Source organism: Eucalyptus grandis, chromosome 1 (genome assembly GCF_016545825.1).
Source record: "Eucalyptus grandis isolate ANBG69807.140 chromosome 1, ASM1654582v1, whole genome shotgun sequence".
Lineage (NCBI taxonomy): Eukaryota > Viridiplantae > Streptophyta > Magnoliopsida > Myrtales > Myrtaceae > Eucalyptus > Eucalyptus grandis.
Genome location: NC_052612.1, coordinates 41,997,971 through 42,020,814, shown reverse-complemented (window position 1 = coordinate 42,020,814; position 22,844 = coordinate 41,997,971). Strand labels below are relative to the sequence as shown.

Here is a 22,844-nt window from a genome sequence, read left to right as displayed (position 1 = left end):
AAACTCGAGATATATTCTCAACAATTTGGACATAGGCTTAACTTTTGAGCCAAGCCACAATCGTTTCATGGGATAAGAACACTATAAGTGCCATAATATTTTTCTTGCTCACTTAAGTATCAAGAATTTCAAATTTGGGCAAATGACCTTATCAAATTCGCAATGGGGAGCAGAAGCAAAAGAAGCAACTCACGATTGTATCAACAAAGCCGAAGGTCAATATTTTTGCTATGTGGGCTGCAAAGTCCGATAAAAACAGCTTGGACGAGATAATTTTGGTAGAACACGCTGCTTACATTTAAGAGATCACATGGCTTTGTAACCATACACGAATTATTACGTTTATATATGCTTCAGAAAGTAGCAAGGGGAAGTAAACATTTGATCTTGGAAGAAACTAAGAAAAGAAACGTGAACTAGAAACATGATGAGTTTGGTGTTTCCTGCTGATCAAATAGGATGCAGTCCAATTTGGTAGGACGACTTAGTACTAGTTATGTTTTTCCACGGCAGACTTGGACAAGGGCCCTTCGGGCAATGGCCTCCCTCCTAGAAATGAGCTAAACAACACCAGCGATCTCTCCGGCTGCGAAAACGGTGCTACATGAGATGCTCCTCTGATTGTTGCATATGATAATATATCTCCATACACTTGTGTCCACCCAGCAACCTATGAAAAATGAAGAGAAGGGACTTAGTTTCGTCAATCACCTATTAGAATCAATGGGAGGAGTGGTGTCGACGAAGGTCATTTACTGAGCCGACCTGACTTTCCTCGAACCAGACTCTATAAGGCACGGTTGTGTTCAGTCCCAACTGCTTTGCCAAATTATTCACTAGAGTCCTTGTTCCGAGCAATGGAATAGCAGAATCTTGATCACCGCTGTCAACGTTGCAAATGAAAAATCAAATCTCAGTTGTGGTCGTACCTTATACACAGTTCAGAAGAATGCCATTTTTCTGTTTACCTGTAAACTAAAACGTGGATTCCTGACTTCACTAACTCCCCCAAAATCGTAATGGTGGGTATCTCCAGATTTTGATATTCATATTCGAGAACGCTGTAGCACACAAGAATCATGAGGGAATTCAGACGAAGGAGCACGACATGAGATGAAGAACCCAAGTCAAAAAACGAAGGATAAAGACTAGTCAGTTGAAAGTTCTAGAGAAACCACAATCATAAATGGACTTTTAGATAATCTAGAGTCATTCAGATCAATTGATGTTAGGAAGAACCAATCACATAGTCCTAGTAATGCAACAAGGTTACGGAGAATCTTGTCCAGAAATAGGGAAATGTGCATATACTTTGACAAGACTCATCGAGATTACTCGCAATGCCATTTAGCCATGGACTTGTGCCTCTAGGAAAAGAAGGTCGAAGGAGATAAGTCGATCCTTACTCGCTGCAAACTGTCCATGAAGAGATTCCAACCAGCCGAGCATGCAGAGCCTCCTGTACTTCTTTCCTGTTCAAGTACTTGAGGGTTTCGTCTTGTACACATACATCTATCTTCTCTGTTTGTTGCTGGAAGCAGCATAATAAAAAAAAGTTCAGGTTGTGAAGGGGAAAAATGAAAAAAGTTCATCAGAATGGACGAAGATGCTCACCAGCTTATTCAAAACTGCGGACTGTGAAGAAACTGTCGACAAACAAACATCAAGAGTGACATCGTATGTGTCAATGAATTTGCTTATTTCTCTGTTTGCTTCACTGTTGACACGAGAGCAGACAGGGGTGAGGGTGCCGCTCTGTGCCTGTCTGCGAATTTGGGAGTAATTGCACATTGTGTTGAAACTTTCGTAGGTTGCGTCTGATATCAATCCATGAGACCAAAAGAATTCTGCCCGTGAGTTGAAATCGGTGTTAAACTCGAGAAGTGGATTTCCTATCTGCAGCGAGCATGAGATTTGTTGATCTCAGTAGGCATCAATACAACGTATGTTAAATATGACTCGAGTTTGAGCGTTTGCTAAAACGCAAAATTTGGTGGACTCGCGAAGGAATTACTGAAGAGGAAATAAAGTTGAAAAAAAAAAAAAAAAGGAATCCGGCCGTGGGTATGAGAAACGAATTTACTCGTGGATTCCGTCTGCATGTGAATGAATGGGTGGGCCCAGAGTCAAAGTGTTGACTCTGGGCACACACACGTTCAGCGAAGCACGGAGCGGAGCGTAGGTGGGCCCAAGCTTGGGCGCACGATTTCCTTCTTTGGCACGTGTTGCACACCCACGTATAAAAGTAAATATTATGCAGATTTTCTTCTGGAGGGCTTCTGAAAAATTGCCGACCAAAACCCTACGTAGAAGTCACAAAAGGAAGCCGCGAGAGAGGTCTTCTTCTTGGGGTGTTGCTGTTGCACCCGTACGAGAGAAAAAAAAAGGAGGAGCCGCATATCTTCAAGCTGAAGCGCGATCAAGAAAAGGAGTTCTTTTTCAGCGTTTGTTTTTGAGCTTGTGTGATAATTTTTGTGTCGTGACTTGGGTTTGGGGTTAAATTGGGGCTTGGGAAACACCGAGAGAGTGTTTGAGTGACTTGAGTGTGTAATCTCCTTGTATCGCTCGATCTATAGTGAAATTCGCTACTGCTCTCCGTGGACGTAGGTCTTTACGATCGAACCACGTAAACGGTGTACGATTTATTTTTCTTCTTCCGTCTATATTTTGTTCGATCGCTCGCCCCATCGCAACAAGTGGTATCGAGCCGGCTTGGCTGAGTTGAAGCGAATCGATGGCGACGTAAGAAGTAAAAGTGAGAATCGACGGATTTGATGGGAAGGATTTTAGTTTCGGAAGATGCGAGATTGAAGATTATCTTTATCGATGAAACCGCACTTGCCCTTGTCTGGGGAGAAACTAGCGACGATGAAGCAAGCTGATTGGGATTTGCTGGATAGACGAGCTATGGGTGTTATTCGGCTGACGTTGGCTCGTAACGTCGCGTTTAACATCCTGAAGGAGAAGACCCCTTGCTGATTTGATGCAAGCCACATCGGATATGTATGAGAAGCCCTCTGCGATCAACAAGGTCTGTTTGATGCGACGTCTGTTTAACTTGAAGATGAAAGAAGGTGCGTCAGTTGCAGATCATATCAATGAATTCAATGTGATTGTTAGTCAATTGAGTTCAGTTGAGATTGATTTTGAAGATGAGGTATGTGCTTTGATTCTATTATCCTCATTGCCGATAGTTGGAATACTACCGTTACTGCTGTTAGTAATTCCTCTGGGTCAACAAGTTTGACGTTTGATGGGGTTTGAGATTTGATTCTAAGCGAGGACATTCGTAAAAGAGAATCTGGCGAATCTGCATCTACTGCTCTAGTAGGTGAAAATAGAGGAAGAGCTGTAATACGTGTGGGTAATGGTAGTACTAATATGAACAGGACGTAGTCAATCTAGGACTGCTAATGTTGTCCGTTGGGAGCTGTGGCAAGAGGGGGCATCTTAGAAGGGATTGCCTTAAGCTGAAGAATGAGAAGGGTAAGGGAATTATGGTTGATTCTACAAATAATGTTGCAGCTGTAGCGAGATAATGCGATTATGTCTTGTCTCCATCGATTATTCATCGTTTGATGGATGGATTATGGATTCTGGTTGTTCTTTTCATGTCACACCAAATAGAAATTGGTTTATCACTTATCAGTGCACGGGTAGTGATAAAGTCCAGTTAGGGAACAACGCTAAGTGCGATGTTGTGGGTGTTGGTGATATTAAAATCAGAATGCATGATGGTATCGTGAGGACATTGACCTGGAGTGAGGCATGTTCCAGAATTAAAAAGAACTTAATTTCCTTGGGTGTCCTAGATTCATTTGGTTGCGGGTATTCTTCAAAAGGTGGAGTTCGAAGGTTGTTCGAGGTGCCCTAGTGATAATGAAAGGAATCAAGCACGATGGCCCGTATAAACTTCAAGGTGAGACCGTGATAAATTCCGCTGCGGAGACGTCGGATACATCTGTTCGAGAGTCTTTTGACTACTCGAGGAAGACTGGGTGTTTGTGCCAAGGCACAAGTTTAATCTTGATGTCGGGATCTCGCAGTCAAGAGTTTTGATCGAGACGGAGGCGGTAAGTCGATCAAGCATGTGCGGATTGACAATAGCATGGAGTTTTGCTCAGGCGGCAAATAAATTCTGCATGAAAGAGGGCATAGTGAAACACCGCACTAGTGTTAGTAAATGACAACAATTTGCAGAATTGATGAGCAGAACATTACTAGAGATGGCCCGAAAAATTATCTCTAGTGCTGGTATGGCTAGGAGATTCTTAGCTAATGTGCTAAGTACGGTAAGCTACTTGGTGAATAGATCCCCATAAACTGCTATTGAATGGCGGGCTCCTGAAGAAGTGTTGTCAGGTAACGTTGCTGATTATTCTATTCTTAGAATGTTTGGTTACCCATGTTATTTTCGAGTGAGTGATGGTAAGCTCGATGGGAGGGCAAGATGCATATTCCATGGCTATGCACAAGGTGAGCGGGGTGATCAGTTGTGGTGCCCAGATATAAATTCACTTGTTAACAGCGAGAGAAGTTACCCTTGATGAGTCTCAAGTACTTCGGCTAGGAGTGATTATAGCAATGTTAATACGGATCTAGACGGTGTTCGGCTTGAGGTGGAGTTGCAACCAGAAACTCCGAGGTAGCGAGTACGGTACTAGCAAAGTAATCAACACAGATGGTGCTCGTAGCGAGGTGGAGTTTATAGAGCCAACGGTTCTCAGAATCGCTGAAATTAACAAGGTACGTTTTCGATCTCCTGATAGATATGGATGCAATAATGGTTTTGCTTTATCTGCGGTTAGGGAGGTTGCGTCAGAAAATCCTTGCGGAGCAGTTAAAGGTGCATGTGGAGTTGGTATTCTAATGAGATCCTCAGTTATGGCGAAGTTCAAGCGATGCTTGAACTTGGATAATATCTGTGGCGGTTGAGCCCATGGGGCTATGGGAAAGTAACGAGAATTTGAATTTTACGGCGATTGTAATTTGGCTCAAACATCGAGCCAAGGTGGAGATTGTTAAATATGACTCGAGTTTGAGCGTTTGCTAAAACGCAAAATTTGGTGGACTCGCGAAGGAATTACTGAAGAGGAAATAAAGTTGAAAAAAAAAAAAAAGGAATCCGGCTGTGGGTATGAGAAACGAATTTACTCGTGGATTCCGTCTGCATGTGAATGAATGGGTGGGCCCAGAGTCAAAGTGTTGACTCTGGGCACACACACACGTTCAGCGAAGCACGGAGCGGAGCGTAGGTGGGCCCAAGCTTGGGCGCACGATTTCCTTCTTTGGCACGTCCTGCACACCCACGTATAAAAGTAAATATTATGCAGATTTTCTTCTGGAGGGCTTCTGAAAAATTGCCGACCAAAACCCTACGTAGAAGTCACAAAAGGAAGCCGCGAAAGAGGTCTTCTTCTTGGGGTGTTGTTGTTGCACCCGTACGAGAAAAAAAAAGGAGGAGCCGCATATCTTCAAGCTGAAGCGCGATCAAGAAAAGGAGTTCTTTTTCAGCGTTTGTTTTTGAGCTTGTGTGATAATTTTGTGTCGTGACTTGGGTTTGGGGTTAAATGGGGCTTGGGAAACACCGGAGAGTATTTGAGTGACTTGAGTGTGTAATCTCTGTCATCGCTCGATCTATAGTGAAAATTCGCTCTCTCTCTCCGTGGACGTAGGTCTTTACGACCGAACCACGTAAATCTGGTGTGCCCGATTTATTTTTCTTCTTCCGTCTATATTTTGTTCGATCGCTCGCCCTATCGCAACAACGTATGTGAGATGCTAATTCAAGTTTGCAGACTTTTCAGTCAAACTCACAGCAATTCCCTTCAAATTGAACAACTTGGACTGCACGATGAGCATTGCAAGTTGTGGAACATAATGACCTGGTAATAGTGAAATTAGATAGAAGTTAAAATTCTGCTTTCATGGAACTTCCAATTCATTCAACACGCATATCGGGCTTTCAAAAAATCTTAATTACTAGTTCACCTGCATAGCTCTCTCCTGTGATGAATAAATCTCTCTCCTTGTATTCTGGGAATTTTTCGAACCAGCTACGGAGGAATGCGAGATTGTCTCTTTGCTGAAATGTGGAAGCATTGTAGAGCAGGTATTAATACTTAATTTCAGCTTCACATTACCTCTGTAAATAATCGCTGCACTTTAGTTTGTTAAAAACATATCGCAATTTGCAAGGAAAAGAACCTGTCATCTCGTCGTCGACCGAGCTATAATAAGAAGTATGGACAGAGTAGGAGAAACCAACTCCTGCAGGAGATTCCAGGTACAACATGTTTGCTTCTGCAAATAAATTGAAAAATGCAAGAATTAGCCAATTGCGGAATCTCCAAAGTCGGAACCATATCACAGCCAAGGGATCAATGTCATATTCACCCTTGAAAATAATATATCTGATACAAGATCCGATTCAGCTTCCTTTTGATTTAAGCCTTAGCAAAGAGAGACAACGTCTTTAAGACTTTGTTTGGCAACTTGCCAAAGAGTAATAATTTATATTCTTTTGTTAGAGTAGATTTAGAACAGAAATTCGTTTAATATAATTTTTGTTCCCAGGAACAAATTTATATTTTTTGTTCTCGGAAATAGATTTGGAATTGAGAAAAAAAAAAAAAAATTGATTTTTTGTTATCGGGAACAATTCTAGAATTAACCAATCTATTTTCTCTATTTTCTTTTTTTTTCTTCTTCCCTCTTTCTTCTTCCTTTACTGCCACCAAGATTGCCATCCATGCCATTGTTGTCCGTCACCCCCCGCCGTTGGTCACCGACGATTGGTTGGGCAAGGTCCGGCGAGCTCATCGGAGGCTTGCTAGGCCAAGGTGAGGTTCGACAAAGCCGAGCCTCACCAGTGGCCAGGCAAGCCTCACCAGACCACTGGCGAGCCTCGTGTCGCTAGGCAAGGCTCGACCCAGCCATGGCTAGGCGAGGTCGATGGCTGGGCGAGGCTCGACCCGGCCCAGATCTGGTGAGGTCAAGCCCCACCGGTGGCTGGGCGAGCTCGGTCTTGCCGAGATCTAGGCGAGGCCACTCACCTAGCCAAGGCTCAGCCGAGCTTCGCCTAGCTGTCGATGAGGCTCGATCGATGAGGCACGGCCTCACTGAGGGCCGACGACACTTCGACAAGGTTGCTGGCCCTCATCTAACTGGTCGTTGGTCATCTCAAGGCCGGCGGCGACCGGCAAACCTTGAAGGAGAAGAAGAGAAAGAAAAGAAAAGAAGAAAAGATTAAAAAATTATAAAAAAAAAAAAAACTGATTTGGATTAGAAATTTTCAAAACGGTACTAAACGCAATTCTATTCTGGGAATTGAAATTTTGGACAGTTAACAAACGGCTTAAATTACTTAAAAATTGTTCTCGAAAATAAAATAAAAAATAATCATTTCTGATCAGAAATTATTTCCAGAAATATAAATGTTACCAAACGCGCCCTAAGTTGCCAGAGGTAAAAGGATTAATTGTTCCCCCTCCTTTGTTTAGGGGAATTATGCTAACCTTTATTCCAGCTATAGTCATTTTTCAGTAGTACATCTCCTCTGGGCTTGAATGGTCCATGCTCGCTGAAAGAACCAAGTCCAATGGACGAACAACCAGGCCCTGCAAAGTGCAAACCCAACACAAAAGCAAACTTTTGGTGTTTTCCAGCATGCTTGTTTCATTTCTCACCATCATTCTCTCAAAATAAGTTCAGTTGGTTTTACCTCCATTGAGCCAAAGCACGAGAGGCTTCGAAGCCGGGTCGGCTTCGGCTTCGGCAAAGTAAAGAAGAGGGCTCTCTGTTGCTTCTCATCCACGGTGACGTACCCTGCATACTGGCCGAAGCTAACCTTGGGCTGTCCTGGCAAGCTGGCGATTTTGTCAGCTTCTGAGGTGGTGCCTAATGTTGAGCTTGAGCACAGTGTTGCACACAGTGTTGCTGCGGCAAGCCATGGCACTAGTTGCAGATGCATCACGACTCACGAGAGAGAGAGAGAGAGAGAGAGAGAGAGAGAGAGAGAGAGAGAGAGAGAGAAAACAAAATGCTGGCAAAGCAAGGAAGTGGAGAATATTTGTGTCGAAACGCAAGTTTGACCTTTTTGCCGAATTCTCCTGGTTCACATGTATTTTATTTTATTTTTTTATCTATTTATAGGAAAGTGCTTGCATGAACGAGCCCTCAGATTACAAAGTGGACGGGCCAACCGCAACCTCAAATTTTGACTCGCTTGGCTGGTTTCATGTTTTTATTCCACAAAAAGCGCGTAAGACGATACGATTTTTCTGGTCTATTTTAGAGCGATAATTTCTGATCGATAAGTAATATAGTAAGAACTCGATTACAATTTTTGAAATAGTGGCTATTATTTTCCCACTAAAAAAAAGATTAGGTGAAAATTGTTCTTGTTGTACTTAATCAGTACGTTCATAATGGGGTGTAATTGGAACGCACTGTTTCCTCTTGATATGCTACAATGGAAAGACACCCTTTGAAAGGGTGTGATAAGTCATATAAAAGACTCCTGAAAACAACTGTTGGTATAGTTGGCAGACCGTACGCTCAAATAAAAAGTTATCATTTTCTTGTCTCATGTCTATTAAAGAAAAAAGAAGGCATTCCATTTCTCCTTTACAAGAATAATTGGCATTTACGCTGTGGAAATCGAATGCTTTCCTCGTGATTGCATTCAAACCAACGTGAAGTATTTTTGTTTGTGATTCATCTGCAATTCAATGATCGTTCTGGGGTAAATTGTTGACTGCGCATCGGAAACAGATAAGTCATCTTTCGTCGACTTTCTTTCAACATTGGTATCAAAATCCGGTCGTGATTTCTGCCTTGTTTTCATTGAATTTTCTCATTTACCACTTGATATCGAGATCAAGAGATTGAATTCTACATTGTCTGGATGTTTATTGCAAGGAAATGCAATCTGAATTGTCGAAAACGAATTGAAGCGAAGAACGAGTTCAGGGTCGCGTACATCCGTACGGTTTTGGCCAATTTTTGGAATATTTTTCCGCAAAAGTAAATTTTTAAATATATAGGGTGAAAGTACTCATCAAGACGAGTCCGACGATGGGTCGAGCGCCGCTGGAGGACGCCAAATGCGCCCACACGCATGCCCAAAAGCCACTATGCGTGGGTGCCACACGCCTGACGCGTTGGGCACGCCAACGCGTGAACGCCACATGCATGTCAACGAACCAACGTATGCTGACGTCACCATGACGTCATTCAACGATCGGTAACCGCTGGATAACGTCACCGCCGGCCAACACCCTGACCCAAGGACCCGACCCATGACCCGACCCATTCGTTGACCGGTTGACCGGTCCGTTGGTGAAACCGGTCGAATCGGTTGCTGGTCCAACCGGTCAGACTGGCCAAGATCCTTTATGGATCGCTAGCGCGTGCACCACACGCGCCACACACTCAAGCAGCGCGTGAGAGAGAGTGAAGAGTCCGATTGAATTGTGGTCGACGGCGTTTGATTCGTATGGATGTGCTCTACACTGTGATATATTTATTTTTTATTTTTAAGTTTGATAAATATATAAAATTGTGTACGAAACCCTAAGTACGCATATTTTAAGGGTATAAATGCATAGTTTATTCCTTTGTAACTTGTATTTTCTTATGTTTTAATTAATACAGTAGCTAGCCTATATGAAAATTGAGTCATATATGTTGTGTAGAGCTTGGTTCAATGATAGTATGTATATAGTTTGATATACTTGCAATTTTCTAGTTCCAAGAAAATTCAACAATGGTAGGAAATCATTATTTTTCGGTTACATGTTGAATTGCGGTTTTGATTGTAGTTGTAACATGATTGTTTTTTGTACGCTTGTTCAAATCATGCTATGCTTTTGTGTTAACGGAAAAATGTAGAAATTACATGAGGTCATGTAATTATTTTTCCTAGTGGAAGTTCGTAGGTTGGTAGAATTCGAAGGATTTCTCACCTAGACATAAAATTTGCGCAAATTAAATTGATTAATGATAATAGAACAATCGTACACGGAAGCTGATTGGGAACATAGTGAACTTTTGTTTCTATGTCTTTTATTGAATTATCATTAATTTAGTTTGTTTTTATTGCAAATTAAAAATGTATGTTACTCTGAAAAATGTGCTAGTATTGATTTTGCGTCTATTATGTCAATGTGCTATAGCAAATTGATTATGATTTTGGCATCCGAAACTATTATAACTGACCTCAATAAGGGTGAGAAGCTGAACGGTGACAATTATGATATTTGGCATCGAAAGGTTTAGTACATCCTTGAGGAGCAAGAGATTTTGGAAACCCTCAACCATACCATGAATGAACCTAAGCGTGGAATTTCAACTCAACACAAGAGAGATCTAAAAGCTTACCAAGCTTGGAAAAAGAAAAATAGCATCGCTTGCATCACGTTGCTGAGCTGTATGCAAGATGATCTACTTATATTCTTGATAGAACGCTATCAAGCCCATTATGTCCGAGTGGGAGATGTTATACTTAATTAATACGTCCATGATGGGGTGCGATTAGAATGCACCATTTCTTCTTGATATGCTACGATGGAAAGACACTCTTTGAAATGATGTGATGGAGTCATATAAATGACTCCTAAAGACAACCGTTGGTATGGTTGGCAGAACGTACGCTCAAAAAGAAAATTCTCATTTTCTTGTCCCATTTCCATTAAAGAAAAAAGAAGACATTCCATTTCTCCTTTACAAGAACAATTAGCATTTACGCTGTGGAAATCGAATGCGTTCCTCGTGATTGCATTCAAACTAACGTGAAGTATTTTTGTCCGTGATTCATCCGCAATTCAACGATCGTTCCGGGGTAAATTGTTGACTGCGCATCATAAACAGATAAGTCGTCTTCCGCCGACTTTCTTCCAACAGTTCTCAAATAAAAGAAACTTAATAACTTATAATGATTGGATCGTAAATATCAAGTATATTTTGAAGTTCTGGTTATTTTAGGATTTTGTAATTGATTAACATATAAGTTTGGAGATATGTTCACTAGCATCTTCTTCTTTGATTGCAAGAAAGTAAGTAGTATCTATTGTTGTTGAATTTTAGCATGTATTTGTTGATAGAATTCTTAATTTTTTCTTCTAATCTCGTTCAAATGAACGTAGTTGGTATCGAAAGCAACTTCACCGCTGAAATTCATGGTAATGATGAAGACAAGATAAGCAATTCAATTGAAGACACTAGTGATGAAAGAGTCACGACACCAAAGATCATGAAATTTTGCATAGATATTAAGTTTAATTCCTATGATGACACTTTTGCATTTTTTAACAATTATGCTAAACAAATGGGATTTGGCATTAGATAGGCAATGAGGAAAACCATGGTGCAATATTTTGTTGCAATCATCAAGGGTACAATATCGGAAAGGAGTCTGTTAAGTCAAGATGGGGATCCGACCAAAAAATAATAAGTCTAGACTGGGAAAAAGGTGTGGTTGTCTGGTTATGGTTAGAGTACACATAATCAAGTCTCAAAAATGGGAAATATCAAAAGTTATACTCAATTCGTCATCACCTAACGACTTCTCAAAGTATTAGATTCTTTACATTATATAAGAATATTGACTCATGACCTGACTCAATTATTTTCATAGATTTCGATTGAAATTTTTTTTGTCGATAAATTTGATTTTATTTCAAGAATTTTTTCTACTTATTTTAAATGAGTGTTTACTTTTGTCATTTTGTGAAAGGAGAAAACGAATAGTAAGATATCATTATAAATTTTTTTAATCTATTTTTATCTTTTGTAAAATTTGCAAGTTTTTCTTACATGGCGCCTAGTGAACACTACATTGGCCCAATGTGTCTTAAAAAATTAATAAAAAATCAAATTAATATTTTCCCATAGTTAAATTAAATAGAGTTGATAAATGGATTTGATTTAATTAATTTGATAAATTTTAGGACTCGACTGCACTTTTTAAAAATTTTAGGATTTAATTGTACCTTTAATAGAAGTTTTAGGACATTTGGTTTATCCCAACAATTTTATATATATAAGGAAGTGGACTTTAGCTTTAGCACACTACAGCATAGGAGCTTTTAGCCGTAATTATCAATTGTGCAGCGTGCTCATGAATTACATTAAAAAAAATTGCAAGTGTTTTGAAGTCAATAAATCTTGTGGTAACATTTGTGATTGTGAATTCTTTTGTGAGATTGAGTGATTGTTTCATGAGTGTCATGGTGTTTTTAAGTGACTTGAACGTGATTTTAATCACTTTTTATATCATTGGATCTATTGCGAAATCCTAAGTAACACCAATTGAATCCCATAGATCTGATGTCCAATTCATTTGCGTGTTCTATCTTTCTTATTGTTTGGCTGCCTATCTTTTGCAGCAATCGCCACTAAAAGTTACGCCTATCTCAAGCCTAGCCCAGCCCGAACCATGCTGCACTGCCCACTTGAGCAGGTCTACTGTGGCCTCTCATATTTAAGGTTATATTGGAGCTAAACCGATTTGGCCTCTCATATTTAAATCGATTCTTACTCGCTGCAAACTGTCCATGTAGAGATGCCAACCAGTCGAGCATGTAGAGCCTCCTGCACTTCTTTCCTGTTCTAGTACCTGACGGTTTCGTCTTCTATACATACATCTGTCTTCTCTGTTTCTTGCCGGAAGCCGCATAATAATAATAAAAAAAACAAAATCAACAGGTTATGAAGGGGAAAAACCAATAATTTCATCAGATTGGATGAAGATGCTCACCAGTGTATTCAAAACCGCGGGCTGTGAAGAAACTATCGACAAACAAACATCAAGAGTGACATCGTAGGTGTTAATATATCTACTTATTTCTCTTTTTGCTTCACTGGCGATGCGAGAGCAGACAGGGGTGATGGCGCTGCTCTGTGCTTGTCTTCGAATTTTGGGAGTAATTGCATTTTATGTTGAAACTTTCGTAGGTTGCGTCTGATATCAATCTGTGAGACCAAAAAATTCCGCCCGTGAGTTGAAATTGGTGTTGAACTCGAGAAGCAAATTTCCTATATGCAGCGAGCATGAGATTTGTTGATCTCAGTATGTCGCGGAAGGCGAGTGATTGAACACCGGATTTACGTGGTTCGGTTGTAAAGACTTACGTCCATGGGAAGAGCAGCAATGAATTTCACTATAGATCAAGTGATACAAGGAGATTACACACTCGAGTTGCTCAAACACTCTCTCGGTATTTCCCAAGCGCCAATTACACCCAAAACGCACAATGTTTAGCTCCGAAATTCCTCAAGAAATAATCTCTCAATCTTACGAAGGAATTACATGCAAATCTTACCATAAGATTTGATTGGCTTGGACACTAAATCTTCTTGGATGTAATTCACGAACAAAAATGACAAAGAAAAATCCCTCCCAAGCACTCAACGACGAGACAGCGCTTCAAAACCAATTCTTCATTATCAACCATGTTCCATCCACAGCCACAAGTCTATATATATATATAAGTGAGACCCTTATTCTTTTGCCGACTTCTCATAGGATTTTGTTTCCTATCTTGAACCAAAACATATCTCTGTATATTTTAAACAAAATTCAAGTCCTAGTCAAAGTTGGACTTTCCTAGCCAAATTCTCCAACACATATTCGAATTTTGGGAAGTTGATCTTCGGATCTTCTTTGCTCGATTTCGAACATCCGCAACATATCCAATTCGGAATTTCGTATTGAGCTCAAACTCGAGACATATTTTAACACAGTAGGTATCAATACAATGTATGTGAGACGCTAATTCAAGTTTGCAGACTTCTCAATCAAACTCGCAGCAATTCCCTTGAAATTGAACAACTTGGACTGCACGATGAGCATTGCAAGTTGTGGAACATAATGATCTGGTAAGAGTGAAATTAGATAGAAATTTAAATTCTGCTTTCATGGAGCTTCCCATTCATTAAACCACGCAAAACGGCATTCACAAAATCTTAAACACTAGTTCACCCGCGTAGTTCTCTCCTGATGAATAAATCCCTCTCCTTGTATTCTGGGAATTTTTCAAACCACTTATGGAGGAATGCGAGATTGTCTCTTGCTGAAATATGGAAGCATTATTTAGCTGGTATTAATGCTTAATTTCAGCTTTACATTACCTCTGTAAATCATAGCTGGAGCATAATTTGTTAAAAATATATTGCAATTCGCAAGGAAAAGAACCTGTCATCTTGTTGTCAACAGAGTTATAATAAGTATTATTGACGGAGGAGGAGAAACCGACTCCTGCAGGAGATTCCAAGTACAACATGTTTGCTTCTGGAAATAAATCGAAAAATGCAAGAATTAGCCAATTACAGAATCTTTAAAGTTGGAATCACATCACAGCAAATGGGATCAATCTCATTCACCTTGAAAATGATATATCCGATACAAGATCCAATTCAGTTTCCTATCGATTTAAGTTTTTGCGAAGAGAGACAACATGTGAACTTGTATTTAAGCTGCTAAAAGTACAGGATTTCGGACTTGGACAAGTCCTTAAAAGACTCAAGGGGAAGAAACATGCGGGAAATCCGCCCTGGGGTGAGAGACCCCGCAATATCACCCCCGTATTCCCTCTCTGTCGGGAAGAAAAAGATAAACGGGGAATTTGGGGGCCTCACGGTAGTGAAGGTAAATACCACATCAGGACTTCGATCCTAGCTACCATCGGGTAGATGGGTATAGTAACCTCTTGTGCCTAAGGTGAGTGAGAGTGGGTGAAAAGCCCACTACTGGACGAGCACACCTAATGGCACAGTCCCTAAACCAACTGGCTTGTTCAATACCCCCAGTTCAGGGACTGTGTTGGAAATAAATCGAAGAATGCAAGAATTAGCCAATTACAAAATCTTTGAAATTGGAATCACATCACAGTGAATGGGATCAATCTCACATTCACCCTTGAAAATGATATATCTAATACAAGATCTGATTCAGTTTCCTATCGATTTAAGTTTTTGCAAGAAAGACAACATGTGAACTTGTATTTAAGCTGCTAAAAGTACTGGATTAGCTTTTGTGCCCTCTTTTTTTTTTTTTAATGAAATTATGCCCACATTTATTCTATGAAGCACCGACACTCTTCGGAAGCTTTTGTGTTGTGTCAGACATTCTGGTATGTGTCTGACACTCTTGGACACTCGGTCAACACATATTGGAAAATCCAACACCTAGTTAATTTTCCCGACACTCTTCGACACTCGAGTTGGAATTTCGACACACAAATTTTCGACACGTGAGGTCAATTTTAAAAATTTTCAATAAATGATAGGTCAAAATATATATGTGAAAAAATGAAAAAATAATAAAGATAATAAATGGGGAAATAAAAAAAAAAAAAAACTAGTATTCTCTTCTTTTCGTGATACAAAATTCACCCCCAATTTTTTATTTTCTCATCCGATACGTCTGACACACAAGTTTAGAATGTGAATTGTTTTTTTTTCTCTCCCAGATTTTATGAATTAGTGGAATATAGTTGAATTTATCAAATTGAAACAATGAATGATATTAATAAATAGTGGATTAATGTTTTTGTATAAATTCATTCTATTTAAATCAATTTAGTATGATTTAAATAATCATAAAATGATTAATTTTTATGTATATATAAAACTATACATTTAACATAAAAGATGTCCCAACGTGTCATTCTTTTTTTGAGAAACCATGTGTCGATGTGTCGTGTCGTACTATGTCGTGTCGTGTGTCAGTGTTGGTACTACTTAACCTTTTAGGAGCACATCTCCCTTAAATGGTCCATGCTCAACTCAAGTTCGCCATAGAACCCATCTCTAGAACTGAAGCCTGTTATAATTATGGTTAATGGATCAACAAAAACCAATAAATTAATATACGTTTTTTCTATTCACGTATCTATTGAATTTATGAATTTCCTAGATTCATGTATCTTTTAGTTCATGTATTTATTGAGTTCACGAATCTCTTAAATTTATGTGTCTTTGGATTCATCAATATCTTGGATTCACGTATCTCTTGATTCATGAATTTCGTGGATACATGCGTCTATTTAATTCGTGTATCTCTTCTATACATGAACTAAAAAGCTCTATAAATAGATAGGAGTATAGAGCTTCATTATAGTTTTTGTTTTTTCGACTTGATTCCAAAAAATCTTTGATATACTTTTCTACTTTTATTATTTTTCTGGGTGTGTTGGTTCAATTGAACGGTTCGACTGAGTCATGTTTGCATAGTGCTAACGCAAACAGGTTCGAGATGTTGTATCTTAGGAGGCATAGTTCGTGAATCTGCAGAGCACTAGTGACATGAACTAATTGCCTTAAGGAAATTCGAATATCTGTACATCACCTCCATTACATTAATATTCTGATTACAACAAACAATTTTGTTTTCTCTAGATTAATTTCCAATAATCTTAAGGTGATTAGATCACTCACTGTTTGTTGTTCTTATCAGCTTATTGAGATGGTTGAAAATAATCAAGTGCCCTTCAATGTCCAGAATGTTTCAGGAGACGTTCCTATGGTCAATTCGACCGTTGCTATGGAAGATGTTCAACCCTCAGGGTCTGAATTTGTAGCAGCCAATGCTACAGGCCCTTGGGCCAACACCAATTTTGGTGGTGCGAGTTTAAGTCATACTACTGGTATGCTCGGGACTGTTTTTCAAAACAGTACAAGCCAAATGGCTTTTGGCTCCATTTCTGGAGGGATAGTTCAACAAACCTTGCTACTGTGATGGCAACACCTCCAGTTACAGCTAATAAGAAACTGGAGAAATTCACCGGAGTGGGCTTTAAACAGTGGTAGCATAAAATGTTATTCTATCTGACCATGTTAAATCTGACGAAGTATTTATTGGAGGTGTGCCTGGTAATTAGTCCAGATGAGCACGATGTTATGACGCTCGGTGCATTGGAGGCTTGGAAGTATGGGGACTTCTTATATTGAAATTATATTCTTAATTGTTTAGTGAATTATCTAGATAATGTTTATTGTAATATTGAATCTGCTAAACAGTTATTGGAGTCCTTAGAGAATAAATACAAGATTGAGGAAGTTGGCACCAAGAAATTTGTGGTTGCCAAATTCTTGGACTACAAGATGGTGGATTCTAAATCTATCATGAGTCAGGTTCAAGAATTGCAATTAATTTTGAGTGACATCTTTACTGAGGGAATGATACTTAGTGAATCATTCCAAGTGGCGGCCATGATTGAGAAACTGCCTTCGAGCTGGTTAGACTTCAAAAATTATTTGAAGCACAGACGGAAGAAGATGAGCCTTGAAGATCTCATTTTACGCCTGAGAATCAAGGAGGACAATAAAAGGAGTGCGAACCCTTCTTCTAAGCCAAATGCCAACATTGTGGAATCTTCCAAATCCAAGCAAGATAGAAAAAGGAAGATGCCTTTTCAAGGAAAAGGCAAGCAGAAGGAACAATTCCAGAAATTCCAATCAAGGGACATGTTTTATATGCAACAAGCCTGGCCATCATGCTAAGGATTGCTAGAAGCGCTCGAAAAAGAGCAAGAACAATGGTGCAGCCCAACAATTGAATTTGACAAAACATGATAATATTAAGAGACTGTCTGCTGTGGTAATGTCCAAAGCATCTCTGGTGTCGAACACTAGTGGTTGGTGGCTAGACACAGGTGCCACAAATCACATATGTGCAAATAAACACATGTTCTCATCTTATGAAAAGGTTGAAGAAGATGAAAAGCTTTATATGGCTAACTCTGCATTAGCAAAGATTGCCAGAAGAGGAAAGGTGATCCTGAAGTTTACATCTAGTAAGGAGGTTGCCATGCTGAATGTGCTGCATGTACTAGAGATTTGGAAAAATCTAATTTCTGGCCCCATACTTGTCAAGAAGGGTTTCAAAGTTGTATTTGAATCTGACAAGTTTATACTAAAAAAAAAAAGGGATGTATGTGAGGAAATGGTGCTTGTGTAATGACCTGTTTAAAGCCAATGTGGCTGTCATTGATGTAGACTCGAATTATGTGTACCCAAAGACTATTAATAAAGAAAAATCTTCAGTTTACACTATTGTGTCTCCTTATCTATGATATGGTAGATTATGACATGTAAACTATGGTACAATGAAGAGAATAGCAAACTTGGGGTTAATTCCAAGATTTGAGTTAGATGCTCGTTACAAGTGTGAGACTTGTGTTGAGGCTAAGTTTGCCAAAAAACATTTCAAATCCGTTGAAAGGACAAGTGAACCTCTACAATTAATCCATAGTGATCTATGTGATTTAAAGTTTGTAGAAAATAGAGGTGGAAAGACGTACTTCATTACATTTGTGGATGACTGTACTAGATTTTGCTATATTTATTTACTAAATAGCAAAGATGAGACTATGAACATGTTTGTCAAGTATAAAAATAAAGTTGAAAACCAACTTGATAAACAAATCAAAGTGCTTAGATCTGATAGAAGACGAGAATATATTTCAATCAATTTCAAAGAGTTTTGCGCTAGTTTTAGAATAATTCTCCAAATGACTGCACCTTATATTCCCCAACAAAATGGAGTTGTTGAACGATTGAATAGGACACTAAAGGAGATGGCTAACGCCATGCTTTTGAGTTCAGGTTTACCTCAGAACTTGTGGGGGATGCAGTTTTAACAGCAAATTATATTATTAATAAAATACCCCACAAAAGATAGGTAAAACTCTATACGAGTTATGGAATAGAAAGTCGCCATCTTACAATTTTATAAAAGTGTGGGGTTGCTTGGCCAAGGTGACAATTCCTCCTCCTAAACAAACTCAATTTGGACCTAAAACGTTGGATTGCATATTCATCAGTTATGCTCAAAATAGTAGTGCATATAGATTTTTGGGATTTTTGGTTCACAATTCTAAAAATGCGGAAATCCATGTCAATACAATCCTAGAATCAAAGGATGCTGAATTTTTTGAAGATATATATCCTGCAAAAAGAAATCAATGAGAACTTTCTCATAAAATGCTTAGAGAATCAGAATCTGAAAATGATGAAGTTGTGACCAAAGAAGCCGAACTTCGAAGAAGTAAAAGGTCTTGAATTGAAAAATCTTTCAGACCTAATTTTCTAACATACATGTTAGAATGTGAGTCCCAAACGTTTAAAGAGGCAATGTCATCTCCAGATGCTCCTTTCTGGAAAGAAGCCGTTGACAATGAAATTAATTCTATCCTAAGTAACCATACTTGGGAATTGTTGATCTTCCACCTGGAAATAAACCAATTGGATGTAAATGAATATTCAAGAAAAAACTAAAAGCCGATGGTTCCATTTATAAGTACAAAGCTCGGCTTGTAGCCAAAGGTTTAGATAAAAAAAAATAGGACCATGACTACTTTGATACTTATTCACCTATCACAAGAATAACACCAGTAAGGATGTTAATTGTTATAGCTTCGCCATACAATTTGCAGATACATCAAATGGATGTGAAAATTGCATTCTTAAATGGTGATCTTGACGAGGAGATTTATATGGAACAACCTAAAGGGTTCAAGGTCAAAGGACAAGAACACAAAGTGTGTAAACTTGTCAAATCATTGTATGGACTTAAACAAGCTCTTAAGCAATGGCATGAGAAATTTGACCGGGTAATGATTCAAAATGGGTATAGAATCAATGAGTGTGATAAATGTGTGTACACTAAATCCACAACAGTTGGATATGTACTTATTTGTCTATATGTCGATGACTTACTAATTCTAGGAGATAACACTGAGGTCATCAGAATCACTAAGAACATTCTCAAGAAGAACTTTGGGATGAAATATTTAGGTGTAGCGGATGAAATTCTAAGGAATTCTGATGGCTTAGGTTTAACACAATCGCATTACATTGAAAAAGCAATTGAGAGATTAAAAGGATTCGGCATCAAAGATGCAAACAATCCTTTTCTTCCACACCTAACTTTTAAAAAAAAACACTGAAAATAGTATCAGACAGCTAGAATACTCTCAAGTAATTGCACTATACTAGATATTGCGTACTTAGTAAGCAAACTAAGTAGATATACTAGTAGCCTAGGTCACGAGCATTGGAATGCTCTGATAAGAGTATTAGGATATTTGAAAATAACAAAAGACTATGTTCTACAATATGGCAAATAACTAGCTGTTTTGGAAGGTTATTGTGATGCCAATTGGATTTCAGATTCTCATGAATCGAAATCGACTAGCGGATATGTGTTCATGCTAGGAGGTGCCGCAGTGTCATGGAAATCCTCTAGACAAACTCTAATAACACATTCTACGGTGGAATCAGAGTTTGTTGCTTTGGATAAAGCTGCTGAATAAGCATAATGGCTTCGACATTTTTTAGAAGATGTTCTAGTGTGGCCAAAACCTATGCTTGCAATTTGCATTCACTGTGACAATCAAGCGGCAATTGCAAGGGCGCATAATGTGATTTATAGCGGTAAGTCTAGACATATTCGTCGTTGACACAATATCGTAAGGCAGTTGCTCTCAAATGGAATCATTTTTTTAGACTTTGTAAAATCAAAGGAAAATATTGCGGATCCACTGACAAAAGGTTTATCAAGAGAGCAGATAAACTACGCATCAAGGGGAATGGGTTTAAGAGCCTTAACCCAATAAAGAGATTCCAGAGTGGAAACCTAACCTATGCGATTGGAGATCCCATGGTCTAGGTTCAATAGGACAACGCAAATTTTGGAAACTCTAGTGTAAGCATTGTCTCCCATTCCTATGATGCAACAGTGCTTTCCTACAACGTTATTAAGGGTATGCTATGCATTTAATGATTCCTATAACTTGGAATGTAACATCCAAGTAAGATATGGTAGGATATCTTTAATAGGAATGCACCTATATGCGTGAAGTTGGCCGACTTTATGAAAATCTTTAAAGGCTAGATTTTCTAAAGCACGCATGAATCCCGAGAGGTTAAGAGCCGAAAGAACGAACACAACCAAGAACCAATCTTGAATTGGAAATACTCTATGCGAGATTTATTGTCTAGGCTTACACAAACAACTGGCGATTCAAGGCTTAGTCCATCGACTAGTTAAGTAAGTCTGATAGGCTTTTACTGAAGAAGGTTCAAAGTGAAAGCTACCTATCTTGATGTGGTGTATTTCAATAGGCCTGCTCAGAGTCCTTCGAGTCAAAAATGTTTTGTTGATCCATTAATGTGGGGGGTTGTTATAATTATGGTTAATGGATCAACGAAAATCAATAAATTAAGATATGTCTTTTCTGTTCACGTATCTATTGAATTCACGAATATCCTAGATTCATGTATCTTTTAGTTCATATTTTTATTAAGTTCACGAATCTCTTGAATTCACATGTCTTTGAATTCATGAATCTCTTGGATTTACGTATCTCTTGATTCATGAATTTTATGGATACATGCGTCTATTTAATTCATGTATCTCTTCTATACATGAACTAAAAAGCTCTATGAATAGATAGGAGCATAGAGCTTCATTATAGTTTTTTTTTTTGTTTTTTCGACTCGATTCCAAAAAGGCTTTGATATATTTTTCTATTCTTATATTTTTTTTGGGTGTGCCAGTTCAATTGAACGATTCGACTGAGTCCTGTTTGCATAGTGCTAATCCAAACAGGTTCGAGGTGTTGTATATTGGGAGGCATAATTCGTGAATCTGCAAAACACCATTGACAGGAACTAATCGCCTTAAGGAAATTCGAATATCCGTACCTCACCTCCATTACATTGATATTCTGATTACAACAAATAGTTTTGTTTTCTCTTGATTAATTTCCAACAAAGCCAAGGCCTGAGCACCAACTCCAAGGGATGAACAACCACGCCCCGCAAAATGCCAACCCAACGCAAAAGTAAACTCTAGTGTTTTTCAACAAGCTCATTTCATTTCTCACCACCATTCACTTGAATTCAGTACAGATGGTTTTACCTCCGTCGAACCGAAGCGCGAGAGACTTTGAAGCCAGGTCGGCTTCAGCTTCAGCTTCAGCAAAGTAATAGAAGAGAGCTCTCTATTGCTCCTCATCCACGAGGATGTACCCTACATACTGGCTGAAGCTGACCTTGAGCATTCCGCATGTCCGGGTCATTGTTACTATTAAGATCTGTCTCAAGTTTAAGCCCGATGTGAAAGTTTTGAATATTCCCAATTGGATATGTTGCGGACATTTGAAATCGAGCAAAGAAGATCTGAAAATCAACTTCCCATATTTGAATCTACGTTGGAGAGTTTGGCTGCTAAAATAGGAAAGTCCAACTTTGACTAGGACTTTGGATTTTGTTTAAAACATACAGAGATATGTTTTGAATAAAATCGTTTAAGATAGGAAATAGAATCCTATGAGAAGTTGGCAAAAAAAAAAGGGTCTCACTTATATATATATATATATAGACTTGTGGCCATGAATGGAATATAGTTGATCGTGAAGAATTGGTCTTGAAGCGCCGTTTAGTCGTCGAGTGCTTGTGAGGATTTTTCTTTGTCATTTTTGTCCGTGAATTACATCCCGAAAGATTAGTGTTTGTAGCCAATTAAATCTTGTGATAAGATTTGCGTGTAATTCCTTCTGAGATTGAGAGATTATTTTTGAGGAATTTCGAGGCTAAACATTGCATGCGTTATTAACTGTAATTGGGGCTTGGGAAACACCGAGAGAGTGTTTGAGTGACTCGAGTGTGTAATCTCCTTGTATCGCTTGATTTATAGTGAAATTCGCTACTGCTCTCCTCATGAACGTAGGTCTTTACGATTGAACCACGTAAATCTGGTGTCCGATTTATTTTATTCATCTGTCTATATTATCGTTCGATCGCTCGCCTTTTCGCAACAAGTGGTATCAGAGCCA

The 22,844-nt window shown here is 38.9% G+C and overlaps 1 protein-coding gene and 1 pseudogene across 1 annotated transcript; both read right to left on the bottom strand.

Moving 5' to 3' along the window:
- Positions 1-490: 490 nt before the first annotated feature.
- On the bottom strand, positions 491-7,972 carry LOC104414342 (serine carboxypeptidase-like 45). The gene is given in 9 exon segments (XM_039299305.1): positions 491-670; positions 766-883; positions 969-1,061; positions 1,407-1,531; positions 1,615-1,896; positions 5,818-5,885; positions 5,992-6,303; positions 7,518-7,650; positions 7,724-7,972. Coding segments are annotated over 9 exon segments (1,560 nt in total).
- Positions 7,973-12,537: 4,565 nt separating this feature from the next.
- Positions 12,538-22,077, bottom strand: LOC104414335 (annotated as a pseudogene).
- Between the last annotated feature and the right edge of the window lie 767 nt (positions 22,078-22,844).